A 22310-nucleotide genomic window follows, 5' to 3' on the forward strand; every position below is an offset into this window, starting at 1 on the left:
ACCAGGCGGAGATCAGGGGTGGCTTAACCGCACATCGTGAGGCTGGGCGTGTGTGTGTAGCACGGATTTATCTGGGTTTTTTGCAGTTGTATAGAAAAAAGCCCATTGGCTTGTGTCAAGCAGAAATGTTAGTCACTACTACAAAGTCGTGCGTGCTGTCTCAAAGGGACACTGTCCATTCAGAAACAACACATTGTCACAAGGGTTTATCTATGTTTCTAGGGGTGCTCAACCCCTGGCCCACAGCTCTGGGTCATCTGGTTCACGGGGCTACCCAGGGGCCTGTGAGGAGCCCCAAAGGCAGTGGGCGTGTGCACTGGGTCAGGCGCACAAGGAAGTGCAGGACCGATGCTGGGCACGGGCAGCTCGGGGCTCTGGAGTCTGATCCCAACACGTCGGGGCAGCGCAGGCCGGATCCGGCCCTTGGGTCAGCCCTATGTAATTCACTTGCCAAAACCTTGAGCATCTAGGTCCTAATGCAACCTTGTATCAGAGAAAGTGAAAGAGTTTAAGAGCCCAAGGTACTTGTCACTGATGATGTTTTGCTTGCTTCCCCCCCCCCCCGCCAAGTGCTTCAATAAAGGAAGTCACTTTTACATTTGATTACAGTCAGTTTCACATCAGTCTTAGCTATTTGGTTTCAGACAGCAGGGGAGCGTTTATTCATCTGAAACAACTTTTCATCAGTGTTTTGTAAAAGGAATTTAATGAAGATGGCTTTGTTGGCTGTAGATCTTATAAAAAGTTTTGGCTTAACAAGATCAGAGGCCAAATGTAAATTGCCAAAGCTCTTGTAATTATCCAGGTACCTTTTCAATGAAACCAAACCTCACTCTTGGATTTTGCTTTTCATCCATAGATCTCAAAGCACTCCCAAAATGGGTCAAATTCACTATTCCCATTTCAGATGCAGGGAAATTAAGGCACAGGAGGAGGAAGTGTAAATTAAGACCACTGAAAACAAAGGAGATATAATAGATCAAAATAAGTGTGAGATCAGAACTGAGACCACTGACTTAAAGTTACTCTAGATTTACACTTGCCTACATGGACTCATAATGTGGACATAAATTCATAGCAACATCTCTTATCAGCATATGCAGTATTATAAAGTTAGGGAATGGTTTTGTATAATGCAAGTTAAAGACTGAAGGTTCATGCAAGCAGGCAGGTGGCAAAACTAAAAACAGAAAGTACGGTCTTCTGCTTTTTCTCAGGGTGAGATTAGCAGCTGCCACAAGGGTCACAAATGACTATACAATGGGAGTAGGGCCAGTTTTTCCTGCCATACTTTCAATGATTAGATGGGCTTGAATGCAAATACTTAGGAGTGTTCTCTTGTTGAGAATTAACACTGGCATATGCTTAATACTCCTAGATATAGAGCTAAGTGGTGATCTCTGGATATTTGCTTTAGTCAAAACCACATTTTTTTCTTTTGGATTCACATATCCATGCCATTCTTTAACTGCGGAATCCACGGGTCTTTATTTTATAAGTGCCCTTGTAATCACAAAATGGGATGTCTTTGGATCTGGTGTAGCTGATTCCTTAGTCTAAAGGGTGGGGATGGTTAGCCTGACTCCTGTAAACTTATTCATGTGGATCAGCTGCAAGAGGAAGACAGTGAGCTACTGCACACTGAATACAAACATATAGGGACAATTGTAATATGAATGTATACAGTTGTAAGTGTATTCTGTGGTGGCGACCTTCAATCTCTTTGTTTCTAATTTGGGCTTCATGTTATCTATTATATTTTTAGATGTAGCAGTAAAATCACAGTGCTCTTTAGTTAATGCACATTAAGACAAGCTAATGTGCATTTTCCTACTACCTCACAATGGAAGGCATTTTTACATGTGCTTCTGACATGGCTCTGGGTGCTTTGAATTAGTGAGCCACACTAATTAAAAGCACCCGCGTGTCATGTGTATCAGCTGTGCAGCACCCCTGCTGTGAAAATGAATGGGGTGCACTTTGAACTAAAGCACGTAGAACGTGTTTTAGTTCAAAGCGCACTGCCACCATTTTCTCAGCGCAGAGGCGCACTGTGCTGCTGATATACATGATGTGCAAGGCTGCCAGAGCATATCAATTTACATGCTCCAGCAGACTCTATTAAGAGTCTGCTCTGACATGCTGGATTTCCAGCACGTCAGAGCAGGCACCCCGCATGTAAGTGGACATTGGTACTAGATTTAAAGCGCATTAACTAAAGCATATTAATGCATGTGTAAACACGCCCAGTACTGGGCATTAGGTAAGCAGTAAGCATTACGGTCCCAGCCCCCTCAAACTGATACCCTTGCCTGCCTGCCCATTTTCAGAGCAGTGGGTTTACACATCTTCAGAACTGTCTGGGATCAGATCTGACATTCTTCACTGTAATGTCACTGAGATGAATTCAGACATAGGGTAAACAATTCCTTTGATTTCAGTTATGTTGAGTAGAAGCTCAGTGGCAGCACCAAACCAACACTGAGGTTGAAAAGCTACTACAGATGGGTGTCTCTGTCCACTGCATGTTGGTGATGCAGCATAATGACATATTCATATAATTACACAATGTAAGTCTATTTATATAACTGTATGGAAATCAGTGCACTGACAACATAGGCCCCATTTCTTGCCCGTTGAGACAGTTTGGTTGACTGTGTCATAGTTATGATCATATCATGTTTGCAAAGCAACTGAGCAAGGATATTGCATATTCACCTAATAGCTGGAACATGTCAAAACCTATCAACAGAACAGATCTTAGTCATAATCACATCTGATCCTTAAGCAAAGAAACAAGGTCCCTGGTCTTATTAGTATTCCAGCAAGAAGGCCACCTACTTGCAGTCCTATATCACTTATGGGAACTGATTATTAAAATAATAAAGCTTTCTGAGGTAAGCTTTTATAAAAAGAATATGGGGGAAGAAAGACACCACCCTGCCTGGATAAATTCCCAGAGCAGGTCAATCCTGTGTACTGAATGAGGCAGGGGTCATATGGAAAAAGTAATATCTGACCAAGTAATTAAAGACCATATCATGAAGCGTAAGCACTAGGAGACAGAGTCAATGTTTCACAGGCAATCATAGTTCTGGCATTTCCAAATTTCTAAGTGCTTGACTTTGTCATCTTAATATTTTCAATAATAATGTAGTTTTGGGGTGTAATTTCCTAGGTTTCTTTTAACAAACAAATCGAAAAAACATTGTCATGTCATCATGACATCATATTGACGCTGACATGTGGGCTTGACAAGCTGGTGGGGATGATAAACCTACTTTTAGATTCTTTGTTTAGGCTTACACCACTTAGGCTCACAGAGCAAATGATACCAGTATTCTAGGATGCCATCCTCTGTGTGGCCTAGCACTAGAGAAAATGGGATACGCACGTTTCTAGCGAGTTTCACAGATTCTTGTTCATCACAAAGGAACAACAAAATTTAGGAATCTTGAGTTTCATTCCAAGACTGGGAGAGGTGTGTTCTTTAGTAGATGCAGGGATGTTGGCTGTAACCATGTTGATCTACAGTCATAGGCAGACAACGTTCTTTGGGTAAATGTAGTATATTTTATTAGACCAACTAAATAGTTGGCAAAGTTGTTCTTTTCTTGCAAAATTGATTTTTGTCAACTATTTAATTGGTCTAATAAAAGATATCCCATTTACCCAAAGAACCTGTCCGCCTAGTAGATACAGACACTTCTGATGCCCCTCCTCCCCCCATACTCCTCCAGTTGGACAGCTCTATTATTTCCCCTCCAGTGTGTCCCTGCCCCAATTCTCTCTTACCCTCCTTTTCTTTGTCCAAGTCCCATTCTTCTTCCACATCCAGGACCCATTCCTTATTCCAACCATATAATTGCCCTGTGATTTCTTGTCTCTCTTTTTAGGCTCTCCATCCAAATCCCAGTCTCCATACCCAGGCATTTCCAGTTCCCCCACCACAACTTCTTGTCTACAGATTCCTTGTCCTACCAATATGCATTTGCCTCTCCCCATTTCCTGTCTGATATTGCTCTCTCTTCCCTACAATCTTCAGCCGTTCTTTCACCACCATTGCCTTCCAGTTCTAGTCTTCTCCTCACGTTCCTTATCTAACCTCAGTCTACTTCTAGCTCCTCCCTTCCTTGCTTCTTGTCCCAGGCCCTTTGCCCAATCTGTTCCAGTTTTTCTCTGCATGCCAACATGGTCAGAACTATGTCCCTGCTCCCACTCCCATTCCCTGCACTACTGCTTCCCAATCCCACTCTCCTTGTCCAGAAAGCTCTTATCTCTGCATAGTTCCTCCTCTGACCTGCGATTCCCCATCACATTTCTCTAACAGACTCTCAATCTCAGTCTCCTTGCAAAGTCAGTCCAACTCAAGACTACCCCCCCTGACAGTTCCGAGTCCCAGTCTCTTTTTTCAAACAAACTCAAGGCCTGCTAAGCTCCTTTTCCCAATCTTCTCCTTTCCCCATCCCTCCCTCAGGTCTGGTTTTTGTCTTTTCTGTATCCGAGTCAGGAAGACTCCTCCTTCTTGTGGCCTTAGTACCTACAGAGGGTCACTGTAAGTACAAGAGAGACAGGCTCTCTGCTCTCAGCCCCAGTGCTTTGCCTGGAGCAGCTAGAAGCAGCCATCACAAGGAAATCTGGCTTCATGTTTGCTGCTCAGTCACTTCCTGGGAATGGTGCACTCACATCCTTGTCAAACACAGGACCCGTAAGGGGATGGAGCAGGCTCAGTCACTCTGTTGAGATGGCAGGGCACAATCTGGTCAGCCTTCAGAAGCTGTGAATGGCTGGAACAGGAATTTTCAGAGACATTATCTTCTAAACTCTTCAGAGTCTCCATTTAACATGTGCAATCTGGGGTTTTTACAAAGGTTTATACTTTGGATGAATTTGGGGGGTTTATCATAGGATTTGCAAAAGGCATACCTTTGAGACAAATGATGCCGCCTGCTTGATGGCAAGTCTCCAGAAGTTTTAAAGTGGGGGTGGGGTGGGGAGGAAATCCTTAGCCTCATTCCTGGGAACAGCTGAATCCGTTTGGTTGAAACTTTCAAAAACGGAAAAAAAAAAGAAGAACCAGGCTGAGGAAAGAGTTCAGCCCAAAGATTTAAGGTTTGACATGATTATAAGCAACTGAAAACAATGACTTCTAATGGCAAGTATAGGGCAGAGGTTCCCAATCCCTGGCCTGGTACCAGGCTTGCATCGGGCCACGAAGGGTTGGCTGCCAGTTCGCAGGAGGGTTGGCTCCCAGACTGGCAGTCCAGAATTGACTGGCATAGTGTGGACCAGAAGCCAAACTGAGTATAAAAAAGGGTTGGCTGCCAGTCCGCAGTATGCAGGTCACTTCCAGACTGCAGTATGCTGGTCTGTAGTTTGCCGGTTTGTGGTCACTTCCAGTCCCCGGCCTACCAGTCCACTGTCTAAAGAAGTTGGGAACCACTGGTAGAGGGCAATGGTGGTAGGAGCAGCCAGAGGAGCCAGCTGGCTCTGGAGTCAGGAAACTTTAGAATCTTGAATGCAGTGGAATCCTTCAGCTCAGCTGCCAAGAAAGCAACCAGATGAACTGGCAGGAAACTAGGCAGATTTCCATCAGAAACCTGCCCAGCAGGCTCAGTTTGAAACCTGCCATATTCTCTTGGAAGATTTGTTGAAAGCGACCCATTTCTATGAAATGTGTCACTTCCAGCCAATCCGTGTTTTCCAACAGAAACTTACTCCATCAGAAAATGTTCAGCCGGCTTTAGGTATGAGTACATATGTCCAGATAGTACAGCATGCAAAATGTGGACACTTATTAGCTCACTCTTTACATTAGTTAGGCATTAGCTAGGTGAGCAATTACATGACTAACCTGTTTGTTTTGTTACCCTGATTACACACACAGTTCAGGTGATTGTGCATGCAAATTACCATAATTAGCCATTTACATGAATAATTACCTAATCAGCAATTACAGCCAGAAGTGCTACATAGTTACCTGCATAATTTGTTGTCATTAGTAGGGTGAGTTACCTGGGGTGCAGGAGAGATGGCACTCCCACACACATGTATCTATATCTTGACCATGTGGAGGATAGTCCCTGCTCTTGGTCAGAAGCAAAGTAGACCTGAACTTGCAAAACTTGAGTCTGGTTCCGATTCCAAACTTTCCCAAGGTTCGTGGTGTGAGAGCCCGGAGGGCACTCACCTACAGTGCATCCCCGACCGGGACCGGGACCGCACCGCGTTATAACGTCCACTTTACGACGGGAGCTCCCCATCCGCACCTGCCCGGCTTGACCTCCTCGACAGCTGAAGCGGATTGGGGCCAATCCACAGCGTGGGCAATATCCAAAGGCCGGGGGCAGAACCAGGGGGAGTGGAAGAAGGAAGGTGGAGGGGGACTCGACAAGCTGGAGACGTGAGGTGAGGATGGAGAAGATCGGGTAAGTCTGGTCAGACCCCGAGGAGGCGGTGGCACCCTCACTGCAGCAGTGAAGAGGAGGGTGGAAGAGACCAGGCGGCGGCGGCGGATTCACCCGAACCGCTCGCCACTGGGGGGGGGTGTTCTCGTCCTTTTTTTTTTTTCCTCTGTCTCCCCGCCAGCTAGAGAGCCCAGATCAGGGCCAGGCATTCAGAGGGACTCCACGACTGAGACGGGGCGGGCAGAAAACCCCGAGCAGTGAGAACCGCGCCCCCTTCCCAGCTGATTGCTCCAGAGGGCATCCCCTTCCTCGTTAAGCTGCGCGCGCCGACAATTAAGCTGTTGCGGTCCTGATTTAAAGTATCCTGGAGGAGTCCAGGGCGGGGAAAGTAAACCGCTGAAGACTCCTGGGGTAACTGCCCGAGGCAACTGGAACCAGACCTTGAAGGTGCCCAGAAGAAAAGGACAAAGGTCATGGGTCTTCAGTTAAATAAATAAATAAAACGAAAGAAAGTAGAAAGGTTGGTTTTAAGTTGGTCCTTTCCTTGATTCTGGTTTTGGACTTCAGGCGTTGGGGGAAGCCCCCACAATCGATCCAGACATGAGACAGGTAGTCACCATCTCCCTTTTGTGAATCTCCTTTTAACATCAAAGTCGTGGCAGACGGGGAAAAGAAAGGTCTCACCCAGCTCAACCATAGGGGCACAGCCACCCCAAGGGGCCAGTGAATGGCAGCAGGACATAGGGGTACATGTCCGTATCCGGTGACTGCCTCACACTTGGGTATCATCTACATCTGGATTTTGCCGCTATCTAGAATTTTCTGGCACAAATAAGCTGTTCAGCTACATGGCATTCTCTAGCCTTCTGGTTATATTCTAATAAGAAGAGGCCTTTCAACATGCCATTATCACAGTGCTATCTTAAATCATCAAGTGATATGACTCATCCCTTATGCATACCCTATTATGAAATATAATTGACATGGTAATAGTAATAGTCTTTCTCTAATCAACAGCAAGGCTCATGTGTTTCTTTTTCCATCAGATTTTTATCCCATTATACAGAGCACTGGATAGGTTGTTTTTATTTTAAATCTGTAATTTATTATTCCCTATAATGGCTTCTCAGACTACATACTTTCTGTGACTCAGTTTTCAGGTTTGGGTGACTTCTTGCTTCCTTTGCTAAGACTTATTTAAGTGGGCATTAGGCCTGACATTTCCTTGCCATGGTGAGCTGTACATCAGGACAACCAACCTCCTGAACTCGAGGACCAGTTATCTAAAAATCAAATTAAAGTGCCACCTTCCTTTGCTCATTAGGCCCCAACATCTAATATTATGAAGTCTCATTTAGCTCTTTAGTAATTCCATTTTATGAAGTGAAAGCTTTATTGGATTTTGCCATCCTATACATGGTATAGCCCATCAGTTTAACTCTTATTTATTTATTTTTTTAAATATTTCCTATGTTGCCTCCACTCACATCTCATAAGATAACATGGGCCCAATTCTCGCATCAGTTTACACCAATAGTGTTCCGACTTCACTGGAGTTCTTCCTGGCTTCCCGCAGTTACAGAGTCCACTGTGTGCTTTTGCATGCTATGTTTTCTCTGGGAAGGAATGTAGTCTAAGAGTTGGTGTATTATATGGGTGAGATCCTTTTCCCTACTAAGGCCTCAGTATGAAACAGCTCTAGAATCTTGGACAAGATAAAGCTACTACAGTATAACCTCACCAATCCAGATATCAAAAATCTGGAATTCTTGAAAATCTGGCACATTGAGGAGTAGCAGTGGCTGGTCCTGGAGCAGCAGAGGGGGAAGCTTGCATGCAGCAGCTGCCGCCGCCACCATCCACCATACCACGCTGCTGCTCTGTGTGCAGCAGCTGCTCCCTTACCCCTGCACCTCTCCCCTCCTGCTCCACAACGGGCTGCTGCTCCAGTTTCAAAAATCTGGAATTTTCAAATTTCTGGCAGGTGCTCAGGCCAGATCATGCTGGATTAGTTTCTTATGCCTCTGAATACAGGGAGTATGTTCCAGGAAAGTAGGGGATGGCTGTGGCATTGCTAAAACCTGACTGCTAGGAAGGCCCCTTGAATGTTAAGAGCAGCTAGCATGAAATAGAGAATTTCCATTAGCTTCTAAACTTGTGCTTGGATGGCCCCAGGCTTGGGAGGCAATAAAGGTGACTTTAAGTTGTTTTTGTATTCTGTCTCCCTGAGGTGCCCTACACTATAAATGTGATGACTGTGATGTTATTGTCCATGGTGATAGACATAGGGCATATCTACACATTGCCCTACATCACCATAGTGATGCGCTACATTGCTGTATGACGCGCTATGGCAACATAGTGATCACGTGTGACTACATGTGATTGGCAGCTACTTCACCGTAGTGGCACACTCCCCTGTTTTAGTATGACACTATAGCAAAGTAGTGGCGAAAACTAACCATGTGCTGCACACACAGCACAGTACGGGCAGTTACTGCACCGTGCTTTAGTACTTTCAAAAGGAAGTACTAAAGCACAGCACTGTAACAACGTTGCCACAGGGTTATGTACGGATGTGCCCATGGTGTCATGTACCAAGTAAGAAATGTCATTCCTTGTAGTCCTAACGTCTGCTGATTTCTTCTTGCCTTGGAAGCCATTCTGCCACACAAACTGACTGCTTCATACCTTACCCCTCCAATGTACTCCCACCCCCAATAGCTCTACATGAGCCTAGCTGGTTCTTAGGGACTTTTACAGGCTCCTAGAGCAGTGAAAACATGAAGCATTGGCTGTTTCCCACTCTGATTCTCTGATGTTCATGAGATTTGCTGCCCCACTTCACTCTTGCTGGGTCTCCTTCAGGGCTTGCATCAGAAGGGAGCAGTGGGTCAAAAATGCCAATGATTGAGGCCTATTCCTCCACACTACATCTCAGCCCTGATGCCACTTCTGTCAAAAGAATGTAGGACAACGTTATATCATGAGATCCCAGTATCACGAGGTGCACTGTGATGGCTTTGGAGGAAAGCTGCAGGCAAACAGTGGCTGTATTTTGAAGGACTGGCTTGAAGTGCCCGTGAAATATTCTTCTTGATGGCTAAAACTTCGTCCCTGTTCTTCTCTTTAACCAGCTGCTAGAGGGCGGAAAAGTTCCCAGAGAACCAACAGTTTAGCCTTTCAAAGGCAGGAAAGCCCTTGACATCATTCTCATGTTCCTATTCTGCCTCCATGCCCTCTCCCTTTTAGGTTTCTTCTTTTCTTAGCAGCAGTAAGTCTGACTTATCTGTCCCAAATGGGCAAGAATTGGAATTTTTAGTCTCATACTCAGAGCTGTAGTTTCATTCTACCCTGCTCCCAGCTGAACATTGACTGTTGAGTATCTTAGGAGGATTCTCTCTCTCTCTCCCTCTCTTTCTCCCCAGTTCCTCTTGTGCTGCTATCTCACTAAATGATGACAGGCAGGGTAGATAAAAATCAGATTTTTTAAAGTTTAATCACATTTTTAATTTTTTTGTTGGGATGCTTTTAAAAAAAACCCATATAAAGATAGTTTTAAGAGATGTTAAAGATCAAAGATATCATCACAGAATAATGATTGTAACTTCTAATTATATACTATTTGAGACAATATATGTATGTAACCTTTTTATAAAAGTTTTATAAATAGGTCACAACAGGCCATGGATTACATCAGGGACCCAATCTTATGGGTTCCCAGAGGCTCCTCTATAGATTAGTAAAGATTAAAGAAAACCACTCTACCCAGTGGGACTCAGTACTCAGTCTAGAAGATCCCATTAAGCATCTCTGTGAACTGTGCTTGTCTTTCTTTTTCAGTCTATGAATAAACAGAAAGAGGGAGGTGAAGACTGAGTTTGCTGCAAAACCCAGTATTTTAAGTTTATCATGTTCACCTGGCTGAAATAATCTATTTAATTTTTGTTAAAAACACATTTCTGATTTATAACTAAAATAGTTAAAAATTAAAAAATACATGTGCTTGTTTTGTTAAAATAATTATACAAGTTTGTTGAAGAAAATATACAAAATACATAAGCTTGTTGTTTTAGTTAAATAAAACAATGTAAATGTCTGCTGTTTTTGGTGATGGTTGTAGTTGTCCTCCTAATACAGTGTGGCAAAAATATCCCCCGAATATCCATGATTAATCTAGTGAACTGAACATAGTTCACTTCCCAGTGACTTCACAAGTATCTGCTTCAATTAGCTTTGGTAAATAAAATAACCAGTTTTTTGATGTAGCTGCAAAATTAATCTGAAAAAATATCAAAATAAATCACTGCTTTAAAATGTATAGAATCATAGAAAATTAGGGTTGGAAGGGACCTCAAGAGGTCATCTAGTCTAACCCCGGCTCAAAGCAGGACCATCCCCAACTAGATCATCCCAGCCAAAGTTTGTCTAGCTGGGTTTTGAAAACCTCCAGGGATGGAGCTTCTACCACTTCTCTGGGTAACCTGTTCCAGTGTTTTACTACCTGCCTAGTGAGAAAATTCTTCCTAATATCTAACCTAAACTTCCCTTGCTGCAACTTGAGACCCTTGTTCCTTGTTCTATCATCTGCCATCACTGAGAATAGTCTAGATCCATCCTCTTTCAAACCCTTCTTCAGGTAGTTGAAGGGTGCTATTAAATCCCCTCTGTCTTCTCTTTGCTAGACTAAATAAACCCAGTTCCCTTAGTCTTTCCTTGTAAGTCATGTCTCCCATCCCCCTGAACCATTTTTGTTGCCCTCCACTGGACTACTGCACTCTCTCCAATTTTTCCACATCCTTTTGGGGGGGGGAGCAAAACTGAACACAGTACTCCAGAAGTGACCTCACCAGTGCTGAATAGAGGGGAATAATCACTTCCCTTGACCTACTGGCAACACACCTACCAATGTAGCCTAGTCTGCCATTAGCCTTCTTGGCAACAAGGGCACACTGTTGGCTCATATTCAGCTTATTGTCCACTGTAACCCTCAGGTCCTTTTCTGCAGAGCTGCTGCCCAGCCAGTCAGCCCCCCAGTCTGTACTCGTACATGGGATTGTTCCCTCCTAAGCACAGGACTTTGCACTTGATATTGTTGAACCTCATGAGATTTCTTTTGGCCCAATTTTCCAATTTGTCTAGGTCACTCTGAATCCTATCCCTACCCTCCAGCATATCTGCTACTCCCCTAGCTTGGTGTCATCTGGAAATTTGCTCTATGCCATCTTCCAGGTTGTTGATGAAGATGTTGAACAAAACCGGCTCCAGGACTGACCACTGGGGCACTCCACTTTATACTGGATGCCAACTAGAAATTGAGCCATTGATTACTACTCTCTGAGCCTGATGCTCCAGTCAGTTTTCTATCCACCTTATAGTCCGTTCATCCAGCCTGTGCTTCCTTAGCTTCCCTGAGGGAATGTGGTGGGACACTGTATCAAAAGCCTTGCTAAAATCAAGGTATACCATATCCACTGGTCTCCCTGCATCCACAGAGCCAGTCACCATGTCATAGAAGGCAATCAGGTTGGTCAGGCATGACTTACCCATCCTGGTGAATCCATGCTGACTGTTCCTAATGACCTTTTTCTCCTCCAAGTGCTTAGAAATGGATTTCTTGAGGATCTACTCCATAATTTTTCTAGGAACTGAGGTGAGGCTGACTGGTCTGTAGTTCCCTGGATCCTCCTTTTTCCCCTTCTTAAATATGGGCACTATGTTTGCCCTTTTCCAATCGTCCGGAACCTCTCTGGATCGCCATGAGTTTTCAAAGATGATGGCCAATGGATCTGCAATCACATCAGCTAACTTCCTCGCTACCCTCAGGTGCATCCCATCCAGCCTCATGGACTTGTACACATCCAGCTTTTCTAAGTAGTCCCTAACCTGTTCTTTCACCACTGTTGGCTGCTCACCTCCTCCCCAAAGTGCGCTGCCTGGTGCAGTAGTCTGGGAGCTGATCTTGCCTGTGAAGACTGAGGCAAAAAAGGCATTGAGCACTTAGCCTTTTCTGCATCCTCTGTCACAAAGTTGCCTCCTCCACTCAGTAAGGGACCCACACTTTCCCTGATCCTCCTGTTGCTACTGACATACTTGTAGAAACCCTTCTTGTTACCCTTCACATCCCTTGCTAGCTGCAACTCCTATTGTGTTTTGGCCTTCCTGACTGCATTCCTCAGGCAATGCTCTTATATTCTTCCCTAATTATTTGTCCAAGTTTCCACTTCTTATAAACTTCCTTTTTGTGATTTTAATTTACTGAAGAGCTCCCTGCTAAGCCAAGCTGATCTTCCGCCACACTTGCTAGTCTTCCTGAACATCGGGATGGTTTGTTCCTGCACTCTCCGTAAGGCTTCTTTGAAGTACAACCAGCTGTCCTGGACTCTTCTCCTCCTCAGACTGGCTTCCCAGGGGATCCTGCTCATGAGTTTCCTAAGTGAGTCAGAGTCTGCTTTTCTGAAGTCCAGAGTCCTTACTCCGCTGCTCTCCATCCTTCCTTTCCTCAGGATCCTGAGTTCTATGATCTCGTGGTCACTGTTTCCCAAGTTGCCATCCACTACTACATTCCCCACCAATTCTTCCCTGTTTGTGAGCAGCAGGCCAAGAAGAGCATGGGCCCTAGCTGGCCACTCCAGCACTTGCACCAGGAAATTGTCCCCAACGCTCTCTCAAAACTTCCTGCGTTGCCTGTACACTGCTGTATTGCCCTCCCAGCAGATGTCAGGGTGATTGAAGTCCCCCATGAGAACCAGAGCCTGTAATCAGGAAACTTCTGCTAGCTGTTTAAAGAAAGCCTCATCCACCACTTCCTCCTGGTCTGGTGGTCTAGCAGGCCCCCACCATGACATCGCTGTTGTTGCTCTCCCCTCTGACCCTAACCCAAAGATTTTCACCCACCTATCTACAGTTTCATACTGGAGCTCTGAGCAATCATATGACTCTTTTACATGAAGTGCAACTGCTCCTCCTTTTCTCCCCTGCCTGTCTTTCCTGAACAGTTTGTACCCATCCATGACAGTGCTCCAGTCATATGAGCTCTCACCAAGGCTCTGTTATTCCAGTCACGTCATAGTGCCGTGACTGTGCAAAGATTTCCAATTCTTTCTGCTTGTTATCCAGGCTCTGTGCATTTGTGTACAGGCACTTGAGGTAACTAGTTGATTGCCCTGATTTCTCAGAAAGTATGAGCGCATCTCCCCTGTTGTCCCCTCCTGCTTGCTCTGCGTACCTTCTAAATATTCTATAGTGTGTACCTTCTAAAAATGAACCCTGTATCTATCTCTGAGTTGTGAATAATATGTATTAAGGTTATATCAAACAACTAGAATGCACTTTTTGTAGAAAACAATGATTAAATCGAAGCTTCCTGACCAGTGATTTAAATCTTTATGTAAATCATGATTTAAATCCATTTGATTTAAATCAAATCCACCCTGATGGCAGATAGAATAGGTTGTACAAGAAACAAGTTTTACAATGTATATTTTTCCTTCATTGTTGTCCCTGAAAACTGACCAACCGGTATCCTGGTGACAGCAGGGGAACGGACACTGTGACTCCTGCATGGTTGCTCTGTCAGTGCCCTTTTAGAGCAGGGCTGCAGCATCTGATCTACCTCTGCAGCTCTCCTCACAGTGGCAGCTGAGGATCAGGGCCAGGCAGCACTGGATATAGGCTTAAGCTACTTAAACTACAGTTTAGGGCCTCACAATATGAGGGGCCTCTAAATAAGAAGAAAAAACTGGACATTTTGTTGTAATATGACAAAAATATACATATATATGGCTCCACAGTTATTATTCATATTGACTTCATAAATCTGTGCAGAAATAAAATAATTCATCTTAAAATTTCATGACAATCCATTTTTGTGGATTTTGTGAATTATTTTAATCGTATAGTGATTCTTAAGCTGGACATAAGGCCTCAGCATGTCATAATCGGGCACTGGGGCCCAGGGCCATCCCTGGGGTGAGTGAATGGGGGTGACCGCCCCGGGCACTGTGCTTTGGGGGGCCCTGTGGACAGTTCTGTATAGGCCCCACTGTGGCTGCCGTGCGCTGCCTGCTATGCGGTCTGGCTGCTCGCCACCTCCCTCTCCCTCCCCTTGCTCTGCGCTCTGGCCACTTGCCACCCACAGCCCCGCAAGGGCTGATGCGCCCCACACACCCCTAGGGATGGCTCTGCCAAGGCCTGTGCATATCCCACAGCTTCCAAGCAACGAAGTCTCCAGCATTGTGGAGAAAAAGTAGATTGAGCAACTCTGTAGCCTGAATCACTGAGAGCTGGGAAACGGATAAACACCTGGAATCCCAGAACCAAGCTCTGATAACCTGGCTCAGACAAAACTCCTAAGGATGGGGAATAAGGTCACTAACAGGTTTTTTGTCTTACTAATATAAATGTGAGCTTTGCCTCAGTAAGGACCACAGACTTTGCCTTACAAGAACCAGCATTTTTCCTCTACAAAGCAAAGTAAGAAGAACATGCCATATTCTTCTCTCTGATCCACCTTCTAGGCCCCCCTTGAGCCAGAACTGACCTACTGAGCAGTCTCATATGGAGGGATGGGTACACAAGGGTCAGGGGCTGAGACAGACTTCCTTAAATTTCAGCAGACATATGTCTGTTAGGACTAAGGTTACTCTCTCCAGATCCAGAGTGGACCAGGGCAAAGACTCAAGGAGTTATTACTTGTTGCTTGATGCCGATCTCACCCTCTGCCCTGAGCAGGTGTCGGTGAGTGTCTAGACCAGTCATTTTCAACCTTTTTTCATTTGCAGACCCCTAAATAAAAAATTGAATGGCGGTGCGGACCCCTTTGAATTGTAAGTGTGGGTATTTGCACACTTTTGATTGATCACTTTCATCTTTTGTGGACCCCTTAGACATAATTTACAGACCACAGGTTGAAAAGCACTGATCTAGACCAGGGGTTTTCAGCCTTTTTTAATAAGTGTACCCCTGGTGGCCCCCTTTTTAATAAGTGTACCCTGGTGGGGGGGGTGGCAAGCAGCCAGATGCAAAGCAGGGGTGGGGATGGCGAGCAGCCAAACACAGAGTGGGGGTGGGAGGTGGTGAGCAGCTGGATGCGGAGCAGGGGGAGTGGGGGAGAGGCAAGGGGCCGGAGGTGGACAGGGTGTGGTGATGAGTGGCGGAGCAGTGGCAGTGCGGCGTCTGTGCGGCCCTGGTCTTGCGCTGCCCTGGCCCTGCTCCTGTGAGACAGCAGAGTGGGGTGGCGCTGCTCTGTCCACATCTGCCCCTGCGTACCCCGTGGGACCTTTCAAAGTACCCCCGGGGGGGGTATGCATACTCCCGGTTGACAATCCCTGATTTAGACTAATCAATTCCGACAGCTCCCACTGGCAAGGAAAGACAAAATGATTTGCCCAAGGCCAGAGAAAAAGACAGCACTAGGATCAGAACTCAGAGGTCTTTGGTCCCTTAGACCACGCCCCTTCTGAAAAATCTGATGGTGATAACACAGTCCTTCTACACACAGCCAGAGAGAAACTATTCATGGCCACACAAAGGATAGTACTTATTCTGCTGGTGATAGCTTATACCCCATACCCTTATTCTTTTATTTTAATTAAGTCCCTACCCTTGTAGTTACAAAGAAAACCTTCTAAATGTGCCCCAGTGACATCTGCTTGAATCTGCAGAAAGCCTGAAACAATATTTCAGATGGATGTGAACTACCCTGGTCATCTCAATAGGGCATTCATTCTGATGCCCAATGGTGAGGCCATTTAAGTTTCAACACAGTCAAAGAAGAAAATCTTTGATGCACAGTATGATCCCAGGACACAAGCATGGCACACAAGAACCAACAATGAGTTTTATTCATTGTACAGAGCCTCACCCCTGACACAGTGTGCTATGATTTCCTGACTACAGTAGCTGGGCCCTACTGAAAGAATGGAAACAATCTGGACACAAAAGACAATAAACCTGGGGTACTGGAAGGGAGAAGGCCACCTGGACAACCAAGACAAAGATGGCTAGAAGATATAGTGTCAGACCTACTGAAATTAAATGTGGATGAATGGAGGACAAAGGCACACAACATAGAGGAATGGATGAAGATAATGGAGGCAGCCAAGTGCCTCTAGGGCCTCTAAACCTAAATTATTATTATTACTGTCAGAGAAGGGGAGGGGCCATTATATCCTAAATATATGGTATTTATATCTCCTCCCTTGGGTTAAGATGGTATTTTCAGAATCTCCTCTGTGTGACTTCTCATTCTGGCTCTGATTACCAATCAGCAGAGCTTGAGTTTTGGGTGAATCTGGGGAGATTATTGAGCCTTACTTTATTCCAGTCTGGCCCCTCGGCCTAGCCTTTCCTGTGTATGGCTGACTCAGAAGAGACTACTTCTGGCAGAATGGAGCTGTTCTCTCCTTTTATCTTTAATCTCTCCACTTGACTCCTCTCTTTTATGCTCCACTCCTTGTATTTTCTCTCTGTGCTTCTCTTCTCCATTACTATTCAGTGGTAAAGGGCTATTCCCCCTCATTACAGATCTTTGTCCTCTCTCTCCTCTCCTAGCCATCCTTCTTGCTGCCTGCTCCCTGCTTTCAATTCCCTATAGCCATCTTGAATGCAGGACCTACATAAACCCTGAAGGAAATGTAGCCCTGGGAAGGTTGCAGTCTTCATTAATTCATTAATAAACTGTAAAGCCAGGATGAATCTTCTGCCTAATATAGGCAGAGAATTTCTGACTGTCCCCTTCCTCTCAGTCACATGGTCAGACAAATCTCCCTCTGCCACCTCTTCTTTCTGAGTTAATGGCAAGGAGGTGGGCTGTAGAGTGGGGTCATCATGACAGTTGCCTGTAAAATGTTGGTGGGGTCACATGGCGTTGCTGGAGGGATATGTGCCTTGCAGAATACAAGCAAGTGGGAGAGGATCTGTAGCTGTATGGAGTCCTCGGCTGTGCTTTCTCTAGCATCTCCTGTCTCATCTCAGGTTTCAGGATAAGGGTTAAAAACCTAATGAAGAGCTAAATCCTTTCCTCTATGCCAAGCAGCTGAGCTGTGGCATAGAGAAGTTCCATGGGAACTGTGGGAAAGGGAGCTTCCTTCCAAACTTTGAGGCTGTTACATTTACAAGGTTGTTCCTCTACCCTTGAGGCTACAGTGGTCAACCTGGTGCCCCTGCACTCCAGTAGATCTGTGTAGGAGCATATGAACTCGCTACGTTCACCCCTACATCGGCTCCAAATCACACTGTAAGAGGATTCTCCAGAACTTGTGGAGAAATCCAGCTTCTAGCCCTTAGGAAATATTTTCAGATTATGGCCTTTCCATTCTCTGTTGGCCTTAGAGAGTCAAATCCTCAACTGGTATAAAGTATCATTACCCTATTGGCATCAATGGAGCTGCACTGATCATTAGCTGAAGATCTGACTCAGATCCTGTTCCATGTGTTTGGAGGCTTCTGACTGATTATTGCAAAGCAACTCCAGCTCAGTTAGGTTCAATCTTGTTCCCTCTATAGTATATGGCAACGTTTTTCCCCCTCTCCCCATTTCAGGGCTGAGTCCAAGCTGCCGTCTACACCAGTGCATCTACATGTTTTTTGACTGGTATTAAGATCCATCCCCACTGGTAACCAAGACCCCCTAGCCAGGAACCTCCGGCTTCGGTCCCAGCAGGAGCATTGGCACACCCCAGTCAAAGGGCAGGAGGGTGGCAGGGGCAACCAGCAAAGCCCAGAAGCACTGGAAATACTCATGGAACACTGTAGGCATAGTTATGCCTAGATCTTCCCTGACCAGTGGCTGTCCAACCTCTTCTTGCACATCTCCAGTGATGGAGAGTCCACAACCTTCCTAGGCAGTCTATTCCACTGCCTCACTGTTCTAGCTTGGCTCCACAGATTTGCATTTGCTAAATAAATAACTGTTTTAACAGTGAAGAAGTTTTCTAACAGTGAAAAAGTTTTATAAGGAGTTTTGGTTGATGTATACAGACATTTGTAAAGTGAGACAAAGTTTAATTTCTTTGGTGTTGTTAATTTCTTTTCCATCTTTGAACAAAGACAGAATTCAGGAGAAAGAAATGGCCTGAAAGCAGCCTGCAAAGGAACATCCTGCCAGTCAACAGGAAGCGGCTCTAAGCAGAGGCCAATGGCTACAGAAGCTGATGGCTCTCACAGAGAACAAAGCTAATGTAGAGGCCAAATGAGCAAACAGTGGGGCAGGAATTGGCCTTGATTGCAGGAGAGCAGATATGTGCCGCAGCACAGAGAAAACGGAAGCAAGGGCACTCGATGGAATTTGCCCAATAAATGCTAGTCATTTCTGCCCTGGCGAGAATGAGAACTAACGAGACAAAAACTCCTAAAGCAATGGAGCTGGCCCCCTCAGCCTGCTTTCGAAGGGAAACACAAGAACCAGAAGCACAAGGTAGAGCAGCAATGGAAGTGGAGCTCTTGAAGTTATTCCATTTACTATTCTTGTTCCTTATTCTGGAGCAGCTGGTAATGGTTACTGTGAGAGACAGAACACTTGGCCAGAGGTTCCATCGCTCAGATCTGGTATGGCAATTCTTCTAGCTCACATGAGGTTAATCACCCTCTTATGTGACATGATATATCTGAATAAAGAATTCCCAGATCAAATGAGAAATCACTACAGTGGAATGAACATTTTATGCTTAAACTTTTAAACCCCCCATTTTTCCAAAACATTTTTTCCAGGAAAAGTGTTTTGTTTAAATGTTCTGTTTTTAATCTTTAAGACTTTTATCTCTTTTTGAAAACTAAAAATTTTTGCCACTATCAAAAAATCACAAAAAACATTTTAGATTTTTTCACAGAGGAGACCATTTTCTGAGCAGCTCCAAAAATAACCCCATGGTTATGGCAATTGTTGAGTTTGGGTAAAGGGAGGAAAAAAGCAAGCACAAAGCCAATTTGCACTAAGAACTAGTGACATGAGGCTTCCTGCATTTAAACAAAGGTGTGTAATGCAGACTGCCTGGAACAAATGAGGCTGGGTCTTACACAAAACAAATGCTTCTTTCACATAGTAGTCCATTCTGATCTAAAGATTTAAGGAGTAGGATTAAGCATAAAGCACTATTTTATATATGTATTCCAGGGAAGAGTTCAATGTAGCACACTTGAGCCTGAGGAAAACAGTAACCTACGACTTATTTAAAAGTCTACACCAGTCAAATCTTCCAAAGGAACCCTTTCACTTTCAGATGACAGCTAGGTAAATGTTAGGTGCTAGTAAGAAGGACCTGAAGTGCAGCTAGAAGTAGGGATCTGAGTATAGCAGGTCAGTTTTTAGAATATTATTTACTCTGGTGAGTACTTAGGGTATGATGACATGGCAAAATGAAGATGTGATTGTAGCAGGTACAGCATACTTGTATAACTTATTAGTAGGGATAACAGTACCAATGAAGATGTGCTAGCAACCAGAGGAGAAATGCTCCCGTAACCCTGGGTCTGGAGTTTGGTTGTTACTGGGCACATATATGTGTGACTATTAATGTGATTCAATAAACTCCAGTGTGGTTTGTGCTGGAGTTTATTGCTCCCTGGCAAAGTGTTTAAACATGCACCTGGGACCACAACACATTGAGCTAGGGTGGTCCTGCCCAAGTTGGCAGGGGGCCCTGGGAGTCAGCCTGCCAGCTTGGTGCTGTTCCAACCCAGCTCAATGTGTTGCAGATGGGCTGGCTGAGGCACGAGGGTGCTTCAGTGTGGGGCTAGATATGCCCACTGTGTATTAAAGCCTCTGCTGCCATGTCTTTACTGCAATTGTACCTATACTATTGGATCAAACTCACACAGATAAGCTAGCACCTGATACCATCATAATTTCAGCCCTTTGCTTACTTACAGAATACCAGTGAATCGATCAGTGACTTGTGCTAGTAACTGTTCATCATCTCAGAGTACCTTTTACTGACTGGAAATAAGTCATAAGTCAGAGTAAGAGGTTTTACATTTACCGCTGTATTTGGTTTGGGACATTTCCAGCTATTATTGTTGTGAGTAGTAGCACCACTTTAGCTAAGGTTGAGACTAGTTTTCTTATTAACAACCTTTTTTATCTAATGCCGCTCACTTAATTTTTTTTCAAATTTGCTATGCCTCCTAGGGAAAGCTTCATGGTTCAGAAATCAGAGTGTCTGAGCAAGCGGTTGCCAAGATACAATCCTCACAATAAAATTACCAGACAAAACATGTATGTTTCTAACTTCTTTTGCGTGTGACTGGGACTCAGACTTTGATTCTCCCCACTTGGTCTTGACTATATTTTCTGATTTTAAGAGATTCACGTTTGTATAGCCTTAACTTTATTTCCAGGTTTGTAGAGGTTTAAGTATGGGTCCGTTAGACCAGTGATACGCAACCAGGGTGCCATGGGGGGGAGGGGGGATGGGGGTGCCTTGAGATCCTTTCAAGGGTGCCACAGGGTGTCGTGCAATGTTAGCACTGTCAGGTATGCAAACATTATTCACAAAATAAATCCAGAGCTTTCAAATAGGCATCCATAGAGTTCACACCATTCTGAATGGCTGTGGGCTTTCTGAGTTCCTTGCACCAGAATAATTGCTCTATTATTTTTCTGTAGTAAAAAAAAAAATAAAATTAATAGCTAGCATTTTCTGAAGGGTGCCCTGAGTCTATCAAGGGATGCCTTGAGCCTAAAAAGGTTGAGAACCACTGCATTGGATGTTCAGTACAAAGCCTTGCTGATCAGCCTTAACTCTATAGTAATCAAGTTTTTGCACAGTGTTTAAGAAACAAGAACCCTTGTGATTTTACTGCAAGGAGGGAAGTGCAGCAGAAATTAAATTAGAGGTTATTGATGTTGTGCCTGTATGCTCCAGAGACAACATTAACTGCAATAATGAAACTAAGTATTAATTAGTCAGCTTCACTTCCCCTTCTTCAAGAGGGATGGGAGAGTCAGTGGATCAGAATTTCTTGGTTTTGGATAATGGATTAAACCTTCCATATTACTTCTGGGGATAGCCTGGCAGAAAGGATTCCTTGGGCAGAATCTAGAGAAAATAAATGGATGGTGACCTAGTTGATTTTGTACAAAAAGTATCTGAAGGCCAAGCCAAGCTAGGCCAGGTGTAAGGACACTTGCAAATGTGAAAAAAGCCAGAAAAATGGTGCTTTATGTTAAGCTTGGTGTGCCCTCACACTGAGCCCAGAGCATGCCCAGAAGAGGCATCACATTAGTTTGACCCAGCTCTGCAATATCGGTATAGATTGGGCATTTTAGTGGGAGTTTTTTTTGCGCTTTTATCTAATAGCTGATTGAATCAAGCTTTAGATAAAAGAGTCAAAAAGCCCCGCTGAAGCACCTGATCTATACAGACCCTGTGAAGCCAAGTCAAACTAACACCCTTCTTTTGGTAAACCTGTTGCCCCCAATCTTTAAGTGTTCTTAGTTGCCTTTGTGTTGAGCACTGCTGGGCTTTAGTGCTCTGGGGCCTGGTGGGTTGGGTTGGTTGTTGAGTGACTGCAGGGCAGGGGATGTGTTGGGGTTCATGGGACAGAGGTGGGCTGGGGGCTCAGTGGTTTGGGTGGTCACAGGTCTCCAGCATTTAGGGGATGGTTCAGCTGTAATGGGAAGCGCTGGGCTCATGGGAAGTTGGGGGCTCTACGGGCTGCAGGGCTCCAGGATTGGGGGCTCTAGGGTTGGAGGCTCAAAGGTCACAGGCACCCGGGGTTGGGGGGGTCACGGCTCCTTAGGGTTGGCGCTAGGCTCCCTGGCTAGCAGCTCTGGTCCGGCGCGTCCGGGCTGCGTGCTCAGGCAGCTGCCGGGACTCTTCAGAAACTTTTTCTACGCTCCGCCCCCGGGGCTGGGGCCGCAGGTCCTCGGGGCGGGGCCCAGGCCGCGGCGGGACGCGGCCA

At 45.0% G+C, this 22310-nt stretch overlaps 1 protein-coding gene across 1 annotated transcript in view; it reads right to left on the reverse strand.

Moving 5' to 3' along the window:
• CCDC113 (coiled-coil domain containing 113) overlaps positions 1 to 6282 on the reverse strand; it is a 21277-nt gene extending 14995 nt beyond the window's left edge. Inside the window, 3 exon segments of the mRNA XM_014518302.2 lie at positions 4927 to 4995; positions 4997 to 5047; positions 6016 to 6282. Coding sequence (XP_014373788.2) covers positions 4927 to 4995; positions 4997 to 5047; positions 6016 to 6263 — 368 coding nt within the window. The 5' untranslated portion in view covers positions 6264 to 6282.
• Positions 6283 to 22310: the final 16028 nt, after the last annotated feature.

The sequence above is a fragment of the Alligator sinensis genome, unplaced genomic scaffold (genome assembly GCF_000455745.1).
Source record: "Alligator sinensis unplaced genomic scaffold, ASM45574v1 scaffold203_1, whole genome shotgun sequence".
NCBI classification, from domain to species: Eukaryota; Metazoa; Chordata; order Crocodylia; family Alligatoridae; genus Alligator; species Alligator sinensis.